Raw genomic sequence first — 25650 nt, 5'->3', positions numbered from 1 at the left:
TGATCCGTGACTGGAATTGTATTTTACCTGAAGATCAATTTGCAAATAATTCAGCTTTAAATGGGAGAGGTTTCTTTTATAATTAGTCCTGCTGCATGCAGCACTGGGGAGTCTGATTCAACAGTTTAGAAAAGTAATTACAGACTATTCCAAATCTGGCTTTCAGTCCTCGTTTTATTTCAGTGTTTGTGCCTCTGATTGAAGATCTGTGGAGTGCAGAACTCTGGATTTTGTATTTGCTTGCTGTAGGTGTGGGCACTGATTTCAGTGATGGTAAAGCATGGGTGTCTACTTGGGATTGAGAAAGGTGTTTATTCATGGACTTCAAATGGAAATGTTATTAACAAAGATAAAAAACAACTGAATTGAAAAGCAATTTCAGAGGGAACAAATGGAAAGTTGTACAGAGTTAGCATTAATATTGATTTAGATCTATAAATACATGAATAATAAATATCACTTCTTTCTCCCTACCAACACACAAACTAAAGTTTATTCCTGTAGAAAACTATTTATTCCTCTAGAAAACAGTTTATTCCTCTTGAAAACAATTTATTCCTCTAGAAATAAGCAGGAGCTTTGAAAGCTGTTGCAAGGGGCAGCAGGGCACAGATTTGGTCACTGGGTTCATGGTTTTTGTTATCCTGCTGCCTGAACAGGAATAACTTTGGCTGTGTGTGTTTTATAAAATACCTGACATGAATTTATTTCTCCAATGAGCCTTAAATGGAGACCTTGTGTGGCTGTTCTGCTTTTCAGCTGGATCATTTAGTCTAATAAGAGACATTAAAACTTACTGAAATCTTTTGCCTACCAGAGCAATCCATGCTGCCACGTGGGTTTTCTGATTTCATGGGAAAAATTCAAAGCTTTTTTCTTTTTTTAAAAGATTGCGAAATTAAGGGAATGATGAATGAAAGAGCAAAAATTACTGCAGATAAAAAAAATTCAAAGCACTGTGCATTCATCTTATCATTAAATGGAACAGCAGCAATTTGTGAACTAATTTTAATTTCCAGTAAGGAACACCATTCATTAGAAGAGAATCCTTTTTATGGGATAAAAGAGCTGCCTTCCTGACAGGCATGTATCCTCACTTGATGTGCATTTATGCTCCCTGTTCTATCCAACCACCATTTCAGCCTCACAAGGAAATATGAGGGGTTTATTTCCTCCCTTGAAGCACTTCACTTGTACAGAAATGATCTGGGGACTTGGATGCAGTGGGAATGTTCAGGATTTCATGTGCATTCAAATCAGCTGATAATTCTCTTGTAGATTTTTTATAAAGTTTTTGTTCTCACTAGCTGCAAAAATGCCATTTGAAGAGAGTTTATTCGCAAGTCTTGACTAAAGGAGAATTATAGTTATTTATTCATAGAAAATACTTCTCCTAATTATTGTGTAGGGACAGACGTCTACCTTCCTTCTTCTGGATGGGGCATGGATTTTATTTAATTTTAAGTTGCTGTTACATCACAGAAGTCATCAGAGTGATTTTTAGAGTGTTGAGCATTTGTTTAAATTGATTCCTTCTGCTTACAGCTCAAAACGAGCTCTAAGGGGCAGGAAGCTGCAGCTGTTTGAGATGAAACAATGATGAACTTGTTGAACCTTTAGGATTTGCTTAATATCAATAAATTATAATGAGCACCCAGCAGTAGGAGGAAACTTCTATTTGGTATAGATTTTCTAAGACTTTGTAATTTTTGCAGTTGTTTGCATTTAAGCGTGAGAAATTATTTCTTAAAAATAAACTTGTGATTAATGTAACTTTCTACTAGCTTCATACAAGGAAACACCTGGTTTTTTTCTTAATTAAAATACTAAGTGGAAGGAGAAGACTTTGCAGTGCCTGTTGAAGGCACAGCACAGGAAAGTCACGATTTATTTACTTTTGAATCTAGTTTTATGAGTTTCATGTTTGAATGGAAAATATTTTAAGCAATAATTACAAGCCTTACAATGCTGCTTTGCAGTTAATTTTAGTATATAAATTGTTCAAGTTTCAAGGAACTTGTTGAAGCAGAGCCTGTATTTATTTAAGTGACAGGAAAACCATTATTTTTTTGCCCTGCTACAGACTCATGTCAATTTGAATTCATTGGTAATAATCTAATCAAATGTTCTTCAGAATATCCACTTTACACCACCTCTTCTGTAGGGTTTTATGCAAATTGGTTAAATGAGCAAAGGAGAAAGGATCACATGGGTGCTGTACCTTAAATATTGCATCTAGGATGCTCTGTTCCAAGTTCTTGGAGCTCTAAGGCAGCAAAATTTGTGATTTTGAGTATTAGATTTGAGATCCCAGTGATTTGCTTGGCTGTCTGACAGCCCCCAGTCTGCCTGCCCCAGATTTGCATTATTTGGTATTGCCCCAAATGCAAGAAAAGAATCCCTAAAATGCACTTTTGAGGAGGAAATTGACAGTGTATCATCTTCTGAGAGGTTACATTTAAAAACCTTTTATCTCTGAGCACTCGCCTGGTATTTAAATGGGGCTGCCAAAGCAACCACGACACTCTCGATTTAACTGCTCGTGCTTGTAATTCTGAGAAGTGCATCCCAGGGGCTGCTGGATTTCATCAGCACTGCCAGAAAATCCCCCTGCTCAAAGCACAGTGATATGAGATGGGAAGATTTAGTTTGTACCAATAATCTGCTTTTCTTTTCCAAACTAGAGGCTTTTTTTTTTTTTGGAAAATTCAGGGCATCGGTGAATAAACAGAGTTTTCCTTCTCTGTCTTTTGCATTGCTAATTGTTTAAGCTCGTGGCATCTCAGCAGTTTGAATCCTATTGAAGAACTGACCCTGCCAAGTTAAAAATCAGATTACAAGCAATTTGGGCTATATTTAGTTACTTATATTCAATTGACATTATTCAGCTTTAGGGGAAAAAACCACCAGTGTTTGATGATGTTGAGCTCAAATGTACTTTGGTTGCTTACTTAGTCTTTGGAGAGTGTGTCTCCCCAGCACATAAAGTGATCTGTGTGTGCAGTGCTACCTTTTTATAGGTAAAAGTTTGAAAATAAGAAAATCAGTGTGTCAGAAATATGGCCAGAACCTTTTGCAGTTAAAGGGAACAACATCAGCAACACATTCTGAAATGTCAGCCCTGAGCAGCCCAGCAACACTCACACAAACAATCCCAGAAGCTGAAATGTCTTTATTTGTTTATTTATTTGGAGAGCTTGTTGTTCACTGACAGTTGTGATAGAACTGTTGCCATTCAGTTTGATTTCCACTGAGAAATGTCCTCTGTGGCATTTACTAATCCTTTCATTTACCTGATTTTTCACCCTGGAATAAAAAAAGCACAATGCCCCCACTAAAAGAGCTTTGAAATATTTGCATGACTGGTGTCAGATTTGGTGTGGCTGGATGTTTGTCATGAAAATCAATGGATACAATTGAGTTAAGGTGAGGTTAAATGTTCTGATTCTGCTGCAGATAAATATTCCTGCAGCTCATTACCCCTTGTGTTTGCTGGGATGTGCAGCAGGTGAATGCTGTGAATCTTTGGACAAAGTTAACTTATAAAAATATAGTGCTGGAAAAGGGCAAATTATTTTGCTGTTCTAATAGAATGGCTCTCCTTTTCTGGTCCTGGCTCTTGTTTTGTTTGTTACTTAATACACTAAACAGCAGTGTTGCTAATTATTGTCCCGAATAATCATCTTTCTAAATTAGTGGGGGGAAAGGTCAATCAGTTTGTCATGATGCCATTAAAACCTAATTTCAGAATTTCTGTGCAGCTTTCTACTCTGGCCATTTAAAGGGAAATGCTTTTCCTTCATTTCCTCTTGTGCTTTGAGCATGCATGGTTACTAAGCTGTAACCCTGCTAGAAGTAGATATTTCCCAATTAAAGATGAGTTTAACCTTGTGGAAAAACAACTTTAATCTCCTTCTGTTTGGTCAAGTCGTTTCCCTACTGAGAGGCAGGATAACATGAACATTTCTGTGGTGGGGGATGCCCGAGGAATTCAGGTTTCAGCAGTTCTAGCCTTCATTTTCCTGCCCTCTGCTTTGTTTATCCTGAGTCAATTCTAAGAGGGATGGGAGAAATCCTGGCGGAAAGGACTGTCAGCCTGCCTTCTGCTCAGTCTCAAAGTTTGGAAAGTCAGCCTGGAATCACAAGGGCTTCTTGTGGGGTGTGTGGAGCTGCAGGTTTATCTCCAGCCACAGCATCATTCCAAACCAGAGCTTTGTTTTCCAGCCTCTTTTTCTCAGCTTTAACGAGCCATGCTGAAGCTTCTGGGATGAACGTGGGTGATTCTGTGTGTTGGGGGGAGGCTTAATCACTCCAAGTATGAAATTCTCCTTAAGGTGTTCTGAAATTCTCTATTTTCCTCTGTGGTGCACTAAGCATCCAAAGAATTGTTAGTCTGGTTTTATTGCAAACCATCAAGTAACAGACATGCTGTTGAGATATTTCATCTGAATTGTTTCATTTGATGTAGTCTGCATGTTGCTTGGTGAAATGGAATTTGTAAAGCTTTAAATTGGTCAGGTCTCATCTGGCAAGATTCCAGATGTTTATTTTTATCCTAATAAGAGTTTTTAACAGTACTCTGCTTGGTACCTGGCTTTGTTCTCTTTATTATATTTATGTATTTTAATATCTTTATGTTCATTGTTGGGAAAAGAATTCTACCCAGGCCTGCATAATTGATCATGAGATATTCCATTCTTTTATGAAGAAAACAAGATATAAGCCAAGAGGGAGCTATTAGTAAATCAGTGTTTCAGTGCTTGACCAGTAATGTGAAAATTGTTGATTTGCTTTGAGACAAGCTGAGCCTCAGACTCCAGGCTGCCTTAAGGGTGTGAGCACAGCCAGATGAGAAGTAACAAAATGTTCAGCAAATAAGGGATCATTCAGGGTCTTCAGGGGCTGGTGGGAAATCCATTTTTATCTGCCTGCTTCAGAGAGAGTCTGTAACAAAATTTAGTCTAAATTACCAGATTAAAAAAAAAAAATAAATCAGTAAATAATTCCCGTGCAAAAAAGCAAAATATGGAAGGTTTATGGATCAGGAGTCAACACCTCCAACTTTGGAGAGATATTCCTCCACTCTAATGAAGAAAAACAGTAATGGACTTGTGCATCTAGGAAGATGTGGTTCATGGCAGGATAAATTGTGCACTCTCTCCTCTTTTTTATGAGGTAAAAATCCAGAAAGTCAACACAGTAGGGATGGCAGTATTAACAATATGTTCCTCATAAAGTACCATTAATTAATTGAATATTTGCTAAGGGGTGTTCTCTATTTTGTGGCGCAGAGGGGGCACTGTGAGAGGGTTGATTTTTTGTTTGTGTAAGTCAGGGCACTCCGAAAAGTGCTGGCCAGGGATGAAAGGAGGGCTGGAACCTCACAGAAATACCTGGGCAGGAGAAGCAAAAGCAGCACACAGAGACAAAAAATAGGAAAGAAAGAAAAAAATGAAAAAATGAAAGAAAAGTGTTAGCAATTCATCTTCATGAAAAATCCTCCGATTTTTATGGGAATATTGAATCTGTGAACTAACCTAAAACCTTGTGTTTATATGCCCTCAGTCATGTCTGATAAAAGCTTTTGTAAACTTTCCCAGATGCTGAATTTACCCAGTTCAGCTGGGTTTTCAGGGTCTGTAGGGACTCATTTTTTGCTACCTTACTGTTGCTTTTTAAAGGGGTTTTCTCTCCTTGTTTCCCCTTGTACAGAAAGAATTAAATCTCATCTTGCCAGACTCAACAATGCTTTTTAAAGAACTTTCCACTCCCTTTCCTATCATGTAATATTTCTTTTCTTTATTTTTTTTCCTCTTTGATCCATCTTAAAGCAAAGTGAAAATTCTCACCATGTTCCAGGTGATAGCTATAGGATTATTTAGGTATAATCTTTGCTTGGATTGAATTTGAAAAGCACCTAATAATGTGTCATGTTTTACTGCACAATGTTCATTTCTCTTACAACCATTTGATGTCAAAAAAAAAAAAAAAGATAAATCCCTTTGGAAAATGATCCTTTCTATTTTTACTGGTCTGGACTAAGGCAGAGTTTTCATAAAGTTAATAGTTTAAAGTACAAGAACTTTGGAGCATTATAAATGAAAATTGTGTTATGCAAAGCACAATATCAATATTCTTTGACAGTTTATTTCTACCTTCAGATTTTCATTCCTTTTTACAAAGGAAAGCCCTGATATGAAGAGACACAGGATTATATTGATTCTTTCATAGTGGCTTGTAAGAATTCTGTGAACAGATGTCTGTACATTCCATTGCAGGGGGAATAAGGAGGAAATTGGTAAAAGTCACAAATGGGGAGGCAGAATGATGTGAAAGAGGTGTAGCAGTGAGACAGTCAGGAACTTCCAGTCTCTTATTTTTAAATTTTTATTTCCTGAACAACATACATCCTGTAAATTGTACAGAAGGGACTTTTGTACATTTAATTGCAGAGTTGAGATCAGAGATCCTTGTTGGATTTTTGGTTGAATCCCTGAGGTGATGGAGCCATACCCCAGGAGGGAGCTCAGTTCTGCTCTGCGCCCTGAGACATCCCCAAAATTGAGGATCCAGAGAGGATGGGGACAGGGAAGGAGGAGAGAATAAAAAAAAGACCCTGTGTGGGCTGGCTGGGGACAAAGAGCTTTAACAGCAGTCTGCAGCATGTGGAAAATTATACAGGGCAAAAAAATCATGTAAAGATTCCAAAGAAGAGAATTCCATGAACAGAAATCTACTTTTGTACACGTGCCAGAGATTTAATGGCTCCTTGATTGTGAATCATTGCCTGGGGGAAACTGGGCTTTCATCCTTAAATTTATATTAAACCAAGTTGTCCAGATCACTGAAAGATATTTTTGTAAAGGACTGTGCTTTATTAGAGTGATAATCCATTAGAAATACATTCCCTAATTATTGTATGCTTATTTTAAAATCAGAAATTAAAGGGGAAATGCACTCTAGAAATCCCTGGAGCTGCAGCTTTTAAATACCAAAATCAAAGTGTCCTGAGATTCTGCTTTAGCAAAGCTCTTGGTGTTGATGGAGCTGCTTTTTGCCCTCCACACTCCAAACAAAAACATTTTTTTTTCCATGGCTGAAGTGTTTTGGAGGGGAAGGATGTCAGTGAGTCTGTGAGTCTGCTCTTGGCTTTCCCCTCTGGCCAGAAGAGTTGTTAAGGGATATTTTTAAGTGCCTGTTGTCTGAGATAAAATGTTGAGGGATAACTTCACTTTCCTGACTTTTCCTTGATTTAATTCCAGCCACTGGGGCCAAGGGTCTTTGTGTGCAGGCAGCCAGCAAATAATTGCCCAATAATTTATTAATCCCAAAAATGTGGGAGCATGTGTGGAGGGGAAAGAGGAGTGGAGGGACGTACACCACCTTACTCAAATCATATTTGATGTGTGGTTTTACATAGGCACCTGCAAAATAAATTCATTTTAGTGTAGACTTTCACTTTGATTTTCTCCTGTGCTTGAGTTTGTGAACATTTCATTGCAACAGTTGTTTGTGCTAAACAAATCTCAGTTTGAATAAAGCTATTCTGTGCTGATTTTTTTATCCTCAGGTGACATAAAATTCCTCCTTGATTTGGAACATCTGGGCTCTTGAAAGATTGTATAATCAGCAGTTTTTCAGATTTCTCAAAATGATAAATTGAGGATTTCTGCCATGGCAGACCTAAAGGAAACCTAAAAATACAGGGGGGAATTTCTCTTTTCCTTCCCCAACCTTTACCAAAAACTTTCCCTGGCTGAAGAAACCATCAGATGTGATTGAAGCTTGTGAAAAGCAGGTGCAGTGACAGCTCAGACATTAATTAAACGCAGCTGAAGTGAGGAAAAGCTGCATGATCAAAGGGAGGGAAGGTGGCTGCAGCTTCCCTGAAAGATTCAGGGCACACCGAGCTGTAATTATTGTTTAAGGCATGGATTGTGTGATCCCAAGGTAAGAGAATATTCCTAGGAGTGGCCACCAGGCTTTTGCTGAAATACCTAAAAACTGGTTTTTAATGTTAGAGCGTAACTAACACTGTGTGTTATTTGAAACAGTCATAACTAATTTGAATATAATATGCAAAACAAATTTTACAACAGCATTTCATTTGTATGAGCTGCATTTTCGTTGTTTCCTTCTTGTTTTTATTCATCTAAAGAGATTTTTATCTAATTGTTCTCCAGGGAGGGGATGCTACAAATCCATTACTCTGTCTGAGATATGCTTGACTATCATATTCTCTGTGTTGCCTTCTAATTAATGCAGGAATAGTGATTAATTGTTTGCCACCACAAAATAAAAAAGATATTTGAGTTTGGAAAAAAGCTACAAATACCATTCTTCATACTGTTTGAAATTATTTAAAAATCAGAATATCATATCTGAGAATTGAGAAGTAGGTGATTTTTGTTGTCAGGCACTACGAAGACAATTTCAAAGTTCTGATGTTGATGGAGATAAGGTGTTGCTTTTGCCAGGATGAGAGGTTTAGTTGCTTTCAGGCCTTGTAGAGCTTTTAAAAACTCTTTTTAAAACAGGAGTGTGGAATTCAGGAATTATTTCTCTGTGACAATAACAGGAAAAAATTTCTGAATTCAGCAACTTTTTATTCACTTAAATAATAAAGCCCACAAGTGGTTCAGGTTACTTTAGGTTAATTCCTAGCTCTAATTTTGGACGTTTTTTTTAATACAGATATTGCCTTCTCTCTAGCCTGTGGCTTTAGAAATTTTACTTTTTGTGCTCTCTTTGGAGAACCAAATGCTCTTATTTTAAAGTTTTCTTTTCGCTACCACAGGAAATTCTTAATTTTCCACCTAAAGCTTGGAGCCAACTTTCCCAGTATGAAAGAGTTCAAGTTTTAAATTCTGTGGGGCTTTGCTCCTTGGACTGAATATTTTATAAAGTAGGCCCTTGTTTATCAGTTTTTGCCCAGAGACTTCCTCTGGGACTGTTAGAAAATTGAGCAGTGATCTTTGTGTCCTCGTTAACAGAATTATAAATAAAAAAGTAATATTGAAATGATGTTGACAAAGGCTTTCTCCTGTGCATAGCAATGAGGTGGAATCAATGGAAATTGTCTTTGTTATAGAGAAGTTTGAATGCAGCAAAGTTAGGAACTGAATTGATTGTTTGGAGCTGGGAGGAAGTAAACACAGACAGAATTTTTAGTGCTTACCAAGATGAAAGTTTTATGGCCATTTAGGCACAAGTCAGAAAGCTTCTTCTTAATTACCATGAATTAATTGCTATTCTGAGATTTTAGGAGAAGGAGCAGGTCCAGCCAGGGTTTTGTTCTTGGATGGTTGTGACCTTTCTGTGCTTCATTCCCACAAACACAAAACCCACTGAAATCCTGTCTTTTTGCACTGAATGCAGTTGTGTTACATAATTTTAATTGTTAATGATCATTTCAGGTACTAATGGCACAAAGGGGGAGGAAGAGCCCTCCTTGCTCCCAGACAGCTGAGAATCCTCTGTGGTTTGCTTTGTTTGGGTTTTTCCTGATCTGTTCTGCCAGACTCTGAATGATGAGGCAATTTGCTTTGTAATGAGAAAGAAATTCTCACACAGAGCTTTTTATGATATTTTATTAGGGAATCTTTAAGCTTTTCAGAAGCACATGATTTTGTGTACACAGATAAAGTTGGGCTCCTGCTATGGCTCTTGGCTTCTTTGGGTTCTGATTTGGGTAGAGTGAAGTGTATTGCAATAAAGAGTTCTGCAGGGTTTTTTGTTTGGTTTTGTTTTGTTTTTGCAAAGGCTTCCAACAGGAGGAAAAGATTAGGGATATAATTGTGATTCATAATTATCTGTGTATGCTCCAGAAGTCTTGGCTGCTGTGCAGTCACAGAGATGCATTATGGATGGAGTGAGTGATGAAATTGTTAGCATGTGTTTACACCCTGATAGCAGGTGGAAATAGAGCTATCAGTGGAAATGACTTAGTGCTATTAAAGCTGAATTTCTGTCTTCAGTTAATAAGTTCTGTTTGCATTGCCACAGTTCAATTCAAAGAATGCTCCATTATGAATGAGCTGGGAGATTAGAAACTAAGAGCTCTTGTGCATCCTTCATTAAAGATGACACCACTGACTCAAACTTCCTCTTCTAACAAGTTAAAACAGAGATTTAGCCTGCTGGTTCCTCAAGCCAGAATCCTGCTCTGCAGTGCTATGCAAGAAAATACGGAAAAAACAAGCTTCTGAATAAAGCACTTTCTGCTGTTTGAACAAGCACCTTTAACTTCCTAGGGAAAAAATCTGTGATTTTTGGTTTGGAGTGGCGAGAGTGAAACCAAGTTTAGAGTTTTGAAATCAGCACTTGGTAAAGCTTCAATCTCTCAGGAAAACTGTTGGAATTAAGGATTGCTGTTGCACAAAGCTGACACACCTCACATTCCTCACTAATTTTTTCATGAAATAGTGCTGGCACATCTGGCTGTGCTCCCCTGGAATTACTCCATTGGCTGAATCACTGCATTTCAAGGGGATGTTTTAAACTGCTGATATTTTAGATGCAGGAAGGTTGGATGAAGCACACAGAGTGTGACAGTAGCTGTGTTAATATTGCATGCTCTATGTCTGGGAACTATTGTCTTTACAGCTCTGCCTTGTCTTCTTCAGAATTAAGCACAGTTGAAATCCTCAATTCTCTCTTGGCTCCCCCCGTTCATCTGTCTTGCTGACATCCCTTTGTCTTGCAGGCCATCTGTTAAAGATATTTCTTACTTGCAGTTTGGTACTTAATAGATAAAAAATAATAATGTTGAAATTACACTGTCTATTTCTAAAGGGGTGCTTTAAAATATCTCCTCTCAGTAGCAGCACTGGGGTTTTTTAGTGCTTGCTGTTGTTATTTGTTATGTGATTGCAGTATCAGTGGAGAGCTGGGAGCTCTGTCTCTGCAAATCTGGAATTGTCCAAGTATTTTTTTTTATTTTAGATTTTTCGGTCATTTTTGGGTTTGTATTACATAATGTAAGGTTGTTTTTAAAGGATTTCCTGAATTAATTTGTACATTTATATGTATTTCTTTGTGGTGAGTTGCTCACGACAGCAATCTGCTGACTCTAAGGCAATTTGTGTTTTTCTAAAATTTTTAGACTGTACTCAATAATTCAGTAATGTGCCATTATTACCTATTTAATGTATTCTTGCCATTAAACTTTCATTTCCTTTTGTGCAGTTAAATGTCACTGAAGACTGAACTGCACCAGGTTTATCTTGAGATGAGCAGCTCAACAGTCCAAGCTTAAAATTCTAATCAAGCAGGTTAAACTTGTTTTCAATAAACTGAGAATGAGGTGTTGCCACTGCTGTGGCACTGCATAGGCAGATATTGTTTCAAAACCTTGATTTTATAAATGAATATCCATCACTGAGTGAGTTTCTGTTTCTAAATGAACTTCAGGAGCTAGCAGCTTTGCTCTTAGGCCACCGAGGCTTTAGTTGAGAGGATTGCTTGGAAAATTTGATATTGATAAAGTTTTCAATCATACTTTTAAGAAGCATTTTTTAACTGTTTATTTATGTACTCTCCCTTCATTAAAACAGGCACATCCAGTTGGAATATTTGGAGTATTATGGAATCCTTTCCTTTCCAAAGGAAGGCATTTTCAGCCCTGCTGTGCTTGTCTGTAGCTTGTGCAGGTCCTCAGCAGCATCCAGGAGCTGCAGAAAGGCTGTGAGCAGAACATCCACCTTGCTTTATTCTGCAGTTTGCTGACTGCTTTCTGCAGGATCCCTTCTGGATTTAGCCTAATCTCAATAATAATTTTTGTTTTTAGGATTTCTCTGTGTGGTTTGCAGCTGGCTGTTGTTCAGAGGTGTGTGAGCACAGCTGGGACTCCTGCAGGTGTGGGGAGAGGCTGGGGCAGAGCTCTGCCTGTTCCCCAGCAGAATTCTCCTGGAAGGAGCTGCAGGGTTGCTGTGGCTCAGGGAATTTCTGGTGTCCTTTATTCTTTCAGCAGAGCTGCTTTAATCCTGCATTTGGTTTTCCCAGAGATTTGTGACTTTGTGCCTCCAAACAACCCCACAGAAGAAAAGAGCAGACTAAATTGCACTTGCTTTGAGGCAAACCAATATTTCCTTTAGTAGCTTGCACCCTTCCTCTATTTGCAAAGTAATTGTCTCTTTTTTCCTTTTTCTCCACATGGGGAAAAAAAAAACCAAACAAAAAACACCACATTTTTCTATTTAAAAGCATTTTGTCAAACTTTTAATGATGGTTGCTGGGATCTCAGCAATCTCAGTCTCATTTCTAGGCTTCCTAAAAAAAATCAAGACTTCTGTTGTTCCACGGTATTTTTCTCACTAATAATTTCTCAAAGCTGTTTGTCAGTTTGCTGGGACGGGTGGGTGGATATTTCATTTTTGTAAGTTAGGTGAAATTATAGAGTTGAGATTGTGCCTCAAAAAGTGAATCTAACACAGGCAGCCTGAGGCATGAACTGTGTGGCTGGGCTGGAAAGAATCTGCAGAGAAGAATTTTGTAATAAAAGGCAAAGAAAATGAGATGTCATAGTGTATGATTTTGTCATTGGTGGTTATGCACATTTTACCTATAAAATATGTGTGTGAGGTGGGGGACGTGGCTTCACTGGGGCAGTGAGACCATAGATTCTCACAGCAAACTAAATTTCACTGTGTGTTTTCATAGAATTCCTTCTATAAAATTGTTCATCTCTTCATTAAAAAGGCCTACAGTATTTAAAAATTTTATAGAGAAAATTTTATTCTCTGGCAATGACAAATCTTCACCATTGGAAAGGGATCATTTAATAGAAGTGTTGGTATGAACTGACAGATATTAATATTATTCATAAAATGGTGGTATTAATACTATTACTAATAATATTAATTTATAAAAAGATCATATTTGGAAGCACATTTTGCACATTTGCAGTTGTACCCTTTGTGCTGAGAGCTCTTTCCTTGTGTACTTTTTCCTTTATTTACTGAGGTTTTTTTATTCCTTTATTTGTGCTGCATTTGAGTAATTTTCCTTGACAAAAGCTCACAGCTTTGCTGAGAGTGCCCGAGAACAATATGAAAAACTGTCCAACATGCACAACAACATGACAAAATTGTATGAAAATTTGGGAGAATACTTCACCTTTGATCCCAAGACAATAAGCATAGAAGAATTCTTTGGTGATCTGAGCAACTTCAGAACTCTGTTTTTGGTAAGACCTGCAAAATATTCCGTATTTTCTTACAGATTTTTTTCTCCTGTTTTAATTCTTTCCCTGTATCTCTATTTCTTTGGTGTTATGCTGAATTTTGTGTTTTGTTCCATGGCAAGAAATTGGGTGAAGGTTTCCAGAATTATTTAGATTTTGCTCATATTGTCTTCCAGTGCATAAATTGACAGCTCAGCTGTGGATAAGGTTCAGCCAAATTTAACTCAGCTTTGATATTTTTAGCAATGTAATGAATCAGTTTTAATGGACCAGGGCAAATATTAAAAGTTCACAGTTAAGGATGGGTTTTTTTGGGTTTTTTGGGGGGTTTTGTTTGTTTGATTTTTGTTTGTTTTTTGGTTTTTTGGAGGTTTTTTTTGTTTGTTTGTTTTTGGCTTTTTTTTTTTTTTTCCCCTATAAGGTGCAAAAAAAATTTACAAAAAAGAATTAAGATTTTCTGCAACATTTCGATGCTGGCAAGAAGTTTCCCCAGAGGAAAAATATGCTGAAATTCCTTTAATCTGTGGGATTTACTTTGAAAAAGTAATAAGTACTGATAAGAATTCAAGAGCAATCAGATAAGTCTGGGGGTAGAGAACATCTCCAAGCATCCCTGGAGCATGCACACGTTTGTCTGTGTCACTTTTGTCTGCTCACGTGGCTGCAATACCTCCCCAAATTCTCTCAGTGCTTGGGTGATTGGCTGAAGTATAATTCCAGATATTTTATAACCATTCATGGCTCATTTTTTCCTCTTTGCCATTCTTTTATGTTCTTGCTAGTGGCTCTCTGCTGGATAAAGCTCTTTTCTTGTGCCAAGAGCCAGTTGAGTTTAGAGGTTCTAAACTCCTCCAGGTTGTTGGAGTGTCACAGAATTTACTAAAACATTTCCACAGGATTTTCCTTTGCCAGTGGAACTCCAGTCAAATTCCAGGCTGGAGAATAAAGAAAACACAACAAGGTGTATTCTCTTGGAGCTGCCAGCTGCAGAGAAATTGAATAAAAACTAGCAAGAAGGGTGGTTTGTTGTGGGTTTTCTATTTTCCCTCCTTGCAGTTAAAGATCCACTGGATAATAATGCTTCTTTAATATTTAAAACTCTTCTGAAGAAGAAATATTTTTTAGATTTTTTAGTCTTTTATTCCATTGAAAGTAAACACAAATTTCCATTGTCCTTGAAGACAACTGCAACCTGATGCAACATGGAGCCCAAGAGGATCAAGCTCTTATCAAATAATGATTAATCAGTTGCCTGGAGCAAGAGGCCAGTTTGTTCTTTTCCAGTTTTTTCCTTAAACTTACTGTCTCACACTCTTTATCAAGTGACCTGTAATGTTTTCAGGCTGTCACTTTCTGAATGTTTACTTGTGTTGGTGGCAAAGGATTTAAAAACACCCACCATGCCTACATCTGTAAATGGACATAAACTTCCTTTCAGGCTGATTGTGCTGTGGAAGTTGTAGGAAATATGCGACTCATCATTAAATTGGAAAATTTCCTCTTTTTAAATTTTTTTTTTCCTTTTTTCTTAAAATTTCTTTTTTTTTTCTTTTTCATTTAAAAACCCAATTTTTAAATGTTTAAATTTTGTTTGTTCTCTGGGTTTCCTTTTAATGCAGATGGTCTTAAAGGTGAATTTTAAGTCTAAGAAAACAGTTATTTTTGAAGCAGGAAAAGGGATTTTTGGGTCTAGTTGCATGAAATGCAGAGAGGCTGTTTTGTTCAGTGGAGTGGTATTTTTTTTTATCTGTTTGTTTATTTTTATTTATTTATTTATTTTATTTGTATCTGTTTATCTGCTATTTTTTTTAGCAGTGGTGACTGCTTCCCTCACATTGGTGTGAATTCAGCTCTTTGAACAAGGAATTAAATCTTAAAGTACATTAGAGATGTACTTAGAGAACAGGGGCTGTGCTCCAGTTTGAGGCTGTGTTTTAGCAGATGTGAGTGACTGATCAGGTGGCAGAATGAGAGATGGCTTTGGTAAAACACCAGTGAAATAAGTTGTCCTTTTGTATCAGCGCTGCTGTTGATGGATGGCTGCTGTGTGCCCTGCACTGCAGCATCCCCAGAGTGAACATCTCCCCAAAATGAGGAGGCACATTCAGTGACAGCACACTGAGCACTTTTTATTGGTGCCCACCTCTCTGGGCTCCAGGATTTTTGAGATTGATGCCCTGAACCAGACAGGACAAGAACATCTGTTCTGTTGCCTTCATAGCAAACAGGTTTTCCCACAGTGGATTCGGTGTCCTGGGTATAAATGTTCTTGTGAGACCCTTCCTTCTTCCTGATATTTGTCTGTTTATTACTTGCTTCAAAGGAAGTTTCAAGCTCTGTGACTCAGGAGTGGTTTTTGTGGTGGCTTTTTTCAAGTGTCCCTGGAATGCAGCAGGTCATTTGCTACAGAAATACAACTCAATGAATCTACAATACATAAATAAATACATAATAAACATCTGATTTACCATGAAATACAGCGCATAGTCAGGCTAAATTCCCAGCTTTCAAACTCATAAATTGAGTTTCTAATTCAGGAGTGGTTTAAAAGAAAGGCTCTATTTATTCATTGTTCTCTCTGGTTATTTGTCTGGGAATACACTTCATCCCTTCTGCCTAAAAAGTAACAGTTCTTTAATGCAGCCTGAAAGATAACAGTTTCCAGCTAGCAGGAAGCTGGGAAAAAATGAAGAATAATGAGCAAGAAGTATTTTCTTCAGCAAAATTTCCCAAGAGGTGGTAGCAGAAGTGAAACACTGTCCTTATTAACAGGCAATATACAGCAAGCCCTTCCTCCCCCTGCCCCAAACCTGAAATACAAACATTTTGTGAGCTCTCTCAGTTCTCACCTGAGTGCATACATTCAGCTAGTGCTGAGCAGAATGGGTTTTAATCATTATCCTGAACAAATGAGGGATTAGGGGTGGGCTAGGAAAGGATGCAGGTGGTGGAATTCACATAGGAGCAGTAACTCACTTTATTTACAAGGGGTTAGTGCTGCTGGATAAGTGCTTTATTCATGATGTAAAACACGAGGATGGAATTTCTCTTGGAAGCTCCCCAAAAGGTGCAAAAATAAATAATAATAATAAAAAATAAACCGAGTGCAAGTAAACTGTGTTGCCAAGTGTAGAACCAGCTGCCTGGTTGGAGCTGGGATTTTTTTCTGACCCAAGTTGTTTCTCCCTTGAGGTGGCTGCCTTTGTAAAAGCCCTGGATGCCATATTGCAGGGTAGAGATGCCATTGATTAGAGAATATTTTTAAAAGTTATAGGAAGAACATGGTCCAGAGAAAACCATGAAGTCAAATTTCCTAATCTTGAAAGGAGCAGGATTTAAAAGTTTTCTCCAGTTTTGTTCTGTTTTATATTCAGTGCTGGTAGCAGCGAGTCCAACTGAGAAATGTCATTATTTCCAGGCATTATCTTTGGAAGTTTGTAATATTTAAATGAGGATTTTGAATCCTCATTCCACTCCAAAAGCAAGGCATAGTTTGGGATTTTGGCCGAGGCAGAGCCTAAGCTGTTGAAAAGCTCTTGTGAAGCAGTGCCTTCATTACCTGCCCTGAGTGAGCCCTTGGGGCTGATGCTGAGGCCAGGAGAGACCCTTGCACAGAGGATGTGTGCAGGCTGCAGATGCCAACATCTGCACTTACACATTTCTGAAAAGCTCTTGTGCTAAATGAACCTGACTCCTCTAAAATCTCCCCAGTTTTGTTGTTTCACATATGTAATCTTAGCCTCATCATTCTGTTTGTTCCTATATGCCATTAGGATAATTTGATGATTGGAATCCGTATTTGTCTTAATTGTGATTTCAGATTGATCACTGCATTATTGCAGCTTCATTTGGCGTGCTGACGTTGGAGTCAATTACAGCTCATTCACTTCCTGAAGTTCATATTTGCTTGCTTGGCACGTGTAGGAAAATCCAGGCAGGCAAATGGAGCTGGATAATCCTGTCAGAACACAGAGTGGAGCGTGAAGTGGAAGGTGTAGGAAAGCTCAAGTTAAAAGCTGCAGCTGTGGGAGCGTGTCCCTGCAGTGTTGTTTTTTTCTACATTTGTTATTTCTTTGCAGTGTAATGCCACACACCCTCTGCAGTGCCTCCTTCCACACTCCACCAACCATGTCTTTCAGGAAGTCTGCAAAATCTTTCCAAGCCAGGCGTTTTTATTCTGTTATTTAATTGCACTTTGTCCCTATATAGAGCACTGGTGTAATTCTCACAGTCTCTTTTAAAATGTGTCAAGAATTTCCACCCAGAAACTTTGAAACCTCTCAGCAGGTCACATTCAAGGTCCTGCTATTAAAAGGAGTAATTCACTTTTTCTACTGGATTCAGGCCCTTGTATGAACAGTTCTTACTGAGTTAGCTTAGAGTGAGTTTTTGTTAAAAAGTCTAAAGGATTGTGCTCACATGAGGATGTGCCAAAATACTGATTTGTCTCTTGCTCGATCCAGAAAATTGCTTTTGGAGCAAAACAATAATTGGTCTGTCCTGGGCCTTGGTTTCTCTGTTAGGGTTGTACCCAAACAGACAACATTTGTTTTCCTGGGGTTTTCAAGTTGTGTGTTTTTTGTAAAGACCATGACACAGCTTTGTTTTTGTGTGTGGAAGCTCTGTCAGGAATAACCTGAACGAGGTGAGAGTGTTTATTCTGCTATTCAAATATTGATGGACAGGAGCAGGAAAACCAGTTCCAAACCTGTCCACTCGAGGGCCATTTAATAATTATTCCAACTCCTACAGTCAATTAAGTGATGCCACCACTGGGGTGGCCCTGCTGCAGGAGCCACTGTCCCAACCTCTGCTCTCTGCTTCCCTGCCACCCAGCAGGAATTCAATTTGTCTGCTCTTGTTTAATGCCAGCTCCTTACATCTCTTTTCCATTATTTTCATGGGGATAACAATGTATTTAAATGTGTTATCCTCCCAGGAACACCCATGGAAGATCTCCCTTTTACATGTCAACTGATTGCTCAATCTGCTGTATTTTAACTCTGAATTTCTGTAGATTAACTTCCAGATAATCTGACTTCTGGCTGAAAGAGATTATTTTGCTGGAAGTTCAGCTGACATATTTTGCAGTTGCAAGGCAAATTTGGGGAAGGCCTGAGGGATCAGAGGCAGCCCTCATTATTGGTGCATGACCGCTTTGTAGCCAGCTGCATCTTTAATATCCAGGGAGATTTGTGCATTACAGTTTGTTTTCTTTCTTCTGGTTTTTAATAATTTACCTCCGAGAGTCTATTTACAACCGTGTCGATGTGTGAATATGTTTGTCTGTCAAAACTTAAGATATGTGCAGAATGCAAGAGATGCATTAATTTTTTATTTGCTTCTTAAGGAAGCCAAGCTGTAAACTGGCAGTGCTGAGTACCAGAGCTGCACTTCAGTGAATCCTAATAAACACAAGGGGGAACATCAAACTATGTGCTTCCTCGACTAACTCACTTAAAAAGAGATAATATTCCTTGCTGAATCTCTTTGCTCTGCTAGGAGAGACAATAATTCAGTTTTGGTTTTATTATAACAAAGGAAACCCACTCAAACTTTCCCTAACTTTTAATTTGCTGTTGAATTAGCAAAACTGCTTGCCCTTATGCACCAACCAAAATAACAGAGGGTCATGAAAAGCACATCAATAAAAGGGTTTTGTGCATTTAAATATTTCTGTCTGCTGAGATTCACTCAAATTATTTCCCCTTTTGCATGCACTTACATGTTTTCAGAAGACAGCATCTAGATGAGGACTTTTCAAAATGTGTTCTAAAGCTGTTGAGAAGGCTTTTATTCTTACCAGAGGATCATTTCTTTGTCTGATTTCTGGCTGTTAGATTAGTTTACTTTTAATTGGTGAATAAATTTAGTTGTCTAGTAGAACCCTGTGAACAGTAGCAAGTTCTTTGTCACTGTGGAAATGTATTGCAGTATCAGAACTGCTGAGTTTTATTCCCTCTTTTAAAAGCAATGCCAATTACAGAGCTATTTTTGTTTTTAGTCTTCAAACTGATCTTTACCTTGTGAAGTAATTTATCCTGTAAAACTGCACAGATAGGGGATCACTGGCATTTGATAGCTGAAAAAAACCCTGCTAATCTGGAATAGCACTGTGCTGTATTAGAAGAAATCCACTGCAACTCAAATGTTTGGGAGAGAAAAGGTCTGGGGGAACATAAAAACATGCCATGAGAGAGAAAAATAACCCTTTGCAGTGGAACTGTAGGAAATGAAACTGAAAGGATTGATGTAATTCAGGCAGAGCAAACGCTGTAGAAATCACTGTACACCTGATCAAAATTCTCTTTATTTACATTAATCATCTGTCAGTTTTGAGAAACTGTGATCAAATTTGTTAGCAATATTAATTTAAATATAAAGTACGCTTATAAATATAGATGAAAATAGATTTATTTTGCTTTCTGTACTGACTTTGATAGCAGGTGGGAGTATGTTCTTGCCAGTGGTTTATTTCCAGCTTTCATCTAACTCAAAGTGTACAGCAGTAAATGACATAACAAATATGGAATGGTCAAGAGTCCAACTGCCTGATGGAGGGGAATAACAAGCAAGTCCATTCCAGGAGGTGGATGGGTGCAAATAGATAAAAAGGGCTACTCTCACACAGAGTTATCAGTATTTTCTTATCTTGCTGTTCTTCAAGAAGATTAAACCCTTTTTATTTTTTTTTAATGGCTTTTTGTTTTTTTTAATCACCACTGGTATCCATTCTGTTTTATGAAGTGCAGTCTGAATCTTCCTGCAGCTAGAACTCATAGATTTGGTTGCTCAAGGAGAATTTCTATATAAAACAACTTCAGAGCTTGTTTAGTTGAGTCTGCTGTAGATTCCCTGGTAGAAAACGTGATGGGATCTGTGATGTGATCACAGAATGTCAGTGCCTGCTGAGCCACCAGTGCAACCAGGACATTTCCTATTTGCTGTCTCTCCTAAGGCTGGGGGCACTTCCTCCATTCCAGCTGCAGTAAAATGAAATATCTGTCAGGTGGGACTGAGAACTGGCCAAAAGCAAAAGGGCCAAGACATTGGGTTTGCCCTTTAGTTGCATTTTATGTGGAAGAAAAGGTGTTTTGTGCTGCAGCTGGCTCTGTGGTGCTGCAGCTCTTGGTGCAGTTTGGAGTGAGGCCGTGGGTGCCAGCACTGGTGTATAGATAAAAATCTATAATCTATAAAATATATATTATATATTATATATTAACACATATATTATTATATATAAAAATAAATATAAAATATATAACAGGTTACCTCAGAGACCTCAAGTATAACCTGTTATCTTAGAGACCTTTTAGTCATAATCTAAAAATGGAACTATTTTCCATTTCTTCTCCTGTGTTTTCTGAATTTTAGACATCCAGACTAGCTATTTCAACAAAAAAATGTTGATGAATTATATTTAAATTCTAACACTTGAGTTTCAGCCTCTTTGTAATTGAATTTCCATCCTAGTGGACACTTGGTTTCCTCCCCACTCATCCCTCCTAAGAGGATGGCACAGGTTTAAGGTAGACTTTCAATCTTAATAGGGAAAAATACAAACATGTTGCTGCTGAAATAATTTTTTTTTCCTTCATCATAAATACAAAGGTATTTCAAGTTTCCATGGCTCTGATCAATAATTTCCACATTAATGTTGTGTTCCCTCCAAGGTTTTGGGTCAAGCCCCTGGTTTTTCCTCCTGTGCAAAGCAGGTTACTTTGGTTTTCCTCAGTGGAAAGTCACATTCCTTTTCTCTCATGCAGGAGGCATTAAAAGAAAACAACAAAAGAAGAGAATTGGAGGAGAAAACCAAGAGGGCCAAGCTGGCCAAGGAGAAGGCAGAGCGCGAGAGGCTGGAGAGGCAGAAGAAGAAGCAGCAGTTGATTGATATGAACAAAGGTAAGGCAGCATTTTTGGCTGAGAGATTACCATTAGAAAGGCCAAACTAAGTCAGGAGTAACAAACTGAAGGCTATTTCTGATTAATATCACAAGTACTTGCTGATGGTTCTGAAAGCTGGAAAAAGTTCACTTTTCAAAGTGGAAAATTCTGTTTTGTTTCAGCCTACCTGGTCATGTCATTCCATTTCTGCCACTTAATGCGTGCAATGTTCCTTTCAAGGCGTGCTGTTGTGAATTATTGGCTTTTTTGCATTTGAAGCACTTAATTGATTTTTTTTTCCTTATGGATTGAATTCCAAGAAGAAGTGTCTTCCTTGCTTTGTTGTTAATTTCATTCTGTAAACATCTCTATAATCAAGGTATTGTGGCAATTAATGTCTTTCCTTTTGGGCTTGGGGCTCTGTGTTAGGATGGATGTTCTCCCAGTAGTCCTATTAGGGGCTGGAAAATCTAGTTGAGCTCGGAGCCTGAGTACAGAGTGACATTTCAGCACGATAAAAAGCAATGTGTTGAGCTTGTCAGCTGGGAGAATATTGCATTTCACATGAGACCTCTGTGACAGAGAGGCAGGTAAGGAAGCAGAAGGAATGGGATGGGCTTGATATTGATGTCGTGCAGATTTCCAGAAGGCTGTAAAATATAGGCTTTATTCTTTACCTGACTCCAGAAGGCAAGTAGAGGTAAAATTGGATTTAGGCAAGAGATCATTTGCAGTTTTTTGTTCAGTTTCTATGAGTTTGTGTTAATCTGCTAATCTGCCCCAGCAATAAAAACACCTGTCCTTGTTATCCATTTAAGAGGCCCTGCTCAGGGCTGATTGCTGCAATGGTAGCACAAATCCTGTTATCTTTGGCCTTGCTTGAACTGGCACTGGCACTGCATGGGATCTTCTGTAGAAGAAATTCTTTTCTACACATGACAAACTTTATTATCAGATAATTTCAAGATTAGTCTAATTTCAGTGTAGCCATAAACAAAATGTAAAATTTAAACAAAGGGGGATGCATAAATACACCTTTTCTTTGTGAAGTTAAACCAGTGAAGGTTTCTAACGAGACTTTTCTAATCCATTCTTTCAGCATATGATTAATATTTCTTTAATATCTGCCACCTGACAAACAAAATGTCCATGGTAATAAGGACAGGCATTTTCTGAGAGTGGGATGAGAAGCAGTTAAACATCCCTTCACCAGCCCACCTCTGCCAGGTGCTCAGGAGGTTGATTTCAGCTGCCATGGGGCACTGAATGTTTGGTGAGCTGATGAAAAGTGAGGAAAGCCCCCTGGGAGGCTTTTCTCAGTGACCTGGGCTGTGCTGGAGGGCTGGAGCTCTCTTTGAACAAAACTTCTGCAATTCCTCAGCTCAGCCCTGAGATCACACCTGCGTTTTGCTGCATCCCTTCCCTTTCCAAGCAGGTGAGGGGCCACCACTCTGAGCAGTGGCACAAATCACACTGACAGCATTCTGCTTTCCATCATGAAGGTCTTTTCCTATTAAATGATACAAGTAAAGTTCAATTTTGCATTGTAGTCCTCTCTCAATGAAAATGCAAATATATGAATGTCTTTACATGGCCCAATGCACCAAAACTGCCATTTAAATAACTAATGTTTGGAAACCTGTGACACAAAGTTAAATACTTCTAAAATATTTTTTCCAATTTGTAAATATTTTAAAACATCCATTTCACATATTACAGCTCTGCTGCTGTGATAGGAGTAGGGCTAAGCCTCCATCCCCAGTGGATTCTATTACATTGATATTCAATTGACTATTTTTGCCAAATAACTAATTTTTTTTTTTGATGCAGCTACTTTTGTGTGCTCATTGCTGCTTATATAAATAGTCTGTAAATTTGTCTAAGTGAATGTGACACAGCAGGCTTAGAGGAAGGAGGCAGATGTCCTCTCAAGCTGTCACTTGGACAAGGTGATTTTCACCCAAAGGCTCATTTTAACCTCACCCCTCTCAGCTCTTTCTCTGCATCTCCCAGAGTCAAATTTGATCTCAGTGCTGCAGCCTTGGAGGTCACAGCAATTGAAGCATTTCCAGCTCCTTGTGCAGTTCTAGAAGTATTTTTCCTGTTTTCTGCCTGTTCAGTGACCACTTGTTGTGGTCACTGGAGAATCCAGATTAGGTTAGTTATAATTTACTAAAAATTAATATCTGTTTCTTGGTGTTACTATAGAAAACCACAGTGTGGCCAGAACCAAGAATTGTTCTGAATATTCCCTAGTGGTGAAGTAACTCAGATTTTGCCACTATTTTGAAGACCACTTTACTCTGGTGGTTTTGTGCTTTGTGTAACTGAGCTGCCACATAAATTACATCTATTACATGTAAATAGATAAAAAAAAAACCTGCTGAACATTCCAAAATATTTAAAGATGAACACAAAAATATATTTATAAAAACCTCTATAAAAAGGAATATTCCAAAAAGTTATCAAGATTGTTAGCATTAGGTGAAAATCCCAGTTTCCTGGTGAGGTCTGGAGGCACAGGAAGGTTTGTGCCTTGTGCACAGAGCTGAAGTTTCACAGCTCCAATCATGAACAATTTTTCTCCTAATGGGAGATGAATTGGGAGGAGAAGCCTTTCATGACTTCCACCTGATTCAACATCTGCAGAATTCTTGCAGCATTGCTTCTGTGTGCTTGTCTGAAGTAGAGAGAGAAGAAGAGTTGGAGAATTCAGCTTCAAAGTGTCTACCTGCAATTCTGCTCTAAATGTTATTTAATCAGAAACAGTCTTGCTCTTCATTATATCTGATTACCATGGCAATTAAAATCACCTTTTAACTACCAGTATTCGGATAAAAGATAGAATGAGCTTTCTCAGCCCCAATTAGGGTTGAATTAATTGTTTTGAAGACCGATTAACATTCTTCCCTAATGCAGATGAGGATAATGCAAGTGCAGTTCTGTGCTGGAGGTTGATGGATATTCCTGCTTTCCCTTTCCAAGTATCCCCATAGAAGATTTCATGGGTTTTTTATTCAGACTGGTGTGTTCTGTTTCCTTGAGCTGGTGTTTGATTTCATTGGTGCAGGATATAATTCCAGGGGTTGCTTTTGCTGCAGTTTTCTAATGATTTTGTGCTTTTGTGGTTGGTTTGTCTTCCTTCCACGTCCTTTAGCATAAACAGAAATCCATACCAAGCTTATTACGAGTTACATGTTCTTTTGTAAATGTCTTTTTGGATTCCTGTATTGGCTGGTGATTGTATGGGGTACCTGGAGTGGTAAATCTTGGGTCTTATTTACATTATAAAGATTATTAGTTTGTGGTGCTGGATGTCAATGAGGCAACTGTTCAAATTCCTGTGGGAAGTCATTATTTTTCATATTGACGTTGATGGTCTGTTTGAATATGCTGCACACCTCCTGAAACTTGATATTCACAGAACAAAAAACAGATTGAGCTTTGCATTAGGCTTAAAGGTGAGCAGGTACAGGTTTGAGTTTTCCTTCTCAAAGCAATCCTGCAGGAATTGCTAAAAACCTTTGTGAGATCTGTTTGTGCAGGAGTTTAACGTGGTCCTGAGAATGGGGTGAGTGTCAGAATTGCTGAACTGATAAATGGGTCAGGAACAGCTGAGGAGAAATGCAAATGGATGTGAGAATGGACAGGACAGCTTGAAATGTAATCTCACCTTTAAATGTTTGCTGTGGAAAAGTTTGGTTTTGATAATGAAGATGGCCCATATGGTACCTTTGATTGAGTTTATCGGGGGAAAAATTATTAGACTGAAAAATCTGTGATTGGGATAATTGCAGGGAAGAAAGAAAAACTGGATTCTTTTCCCTTAAAAGTAGGTTTCTCAGGGACTATTTACTGAACAGTAGCAAGTTGTAACTTCAGGGAGTTTTCTATGCAAATTCAACTTTTCCTTAGAGAAATTATTTGTGTTTCAAAAAGTAGGTACTGTTATTAATTTTGAAAGTAGCCTTAATGTTGTTTATCTTAAAGCAACTGCTGTATAGGAGGTGATATTTTGTAGAACTTACAATGTTAAAAAGCATTGCAGGAATAATTATTGATCAGCCTTTCTATGAGTTTGGTTCAGGAATCAGGTCAGGGTGGGATGGGCTGAGGAGCAGCAGAACCCGTGGCTCTGTGTAAGGGCTGCTCAGTGGTAAGAAAAAAAACCAAAAAACTGAATTATCAACAGTTTCCAGTTCCAAAACACAGCCCCCACCAGCTGCTGTGGGGAAGATTACCCCTATCACAGTCAAAACCATCATCAGTATTAAATCAAAAAAGAAAGTAAAAAGTCATCAAGAATGCGTAAGAACTCCCCTTTCCTTGAAATGTGTTCCCAAAAATCCTTTTTTCCCCTAAAATGTTTGAGCAGTTGTTCAATAGGAAGGAAATTATTAACAACGATCAGAGCATTGATGGTTTGTTCTGCTCATCACAGAAATTAAAAGTAGCTCAGTACTGTAATTAAAATATAGCCTGGGAGCTGCAGCAGAACTTTATTTACAGGTGTCATTACTGAGGTATCATATGGGATTTTTAGGGTGTTTTTGTTTGTTTGGGGTTTTTTGGGGTTTGTTTTT

At 38.2% G+C, this 25650-nt stretch overlaps 1 protein-coding gene across 5 annotated transcripts in view; it reads left to right on the top strand.

Moving 5' to 3' along the window:
• The window catches only part of DIAPH2 (diaphanous related formin 2), a 165256-nt gene that overhangs the window by 87030 nt on the left and 52576 nt on the right, over positions 1–25650 (top strand). For all 5 annotated transcript variants that reach the window (XM_077786471.2, XM_077786470.2, XM_077786469.2 and 2 more), the window contains 2 exons: positions 13023–13186; positions 20950–21085. In XM_077786471.2, the coding sequence (XP_077642597.2) occupies positions 13023–13186; positions 20950–21085 (300 nt within the window). The remainder of the gene's footprint in view (positions 1–13022; positions 13187–20949; positions 21086–25650) is intronic.

The sequence above is a fragment of the Lonchura striata genome, chromosome 4A (assembly GCF_050655825.1).
Source record: "Lonchura striata isolate lonStrDom1 chromosome 4A, ASM5065582v1, whole genome shotgun sequence".
Taxonomy (NCBI): Eukaryota; Metazoa; Chordata; class Aves; order Passeriformes; family Estrildidae; genus Lonchura; species Lonchura striata.
The sequence above is the reverse complement of the archived record's forward strand: the minus strand, read 5'-3'. Positions and strand labels throughout refer to the sequence as shown.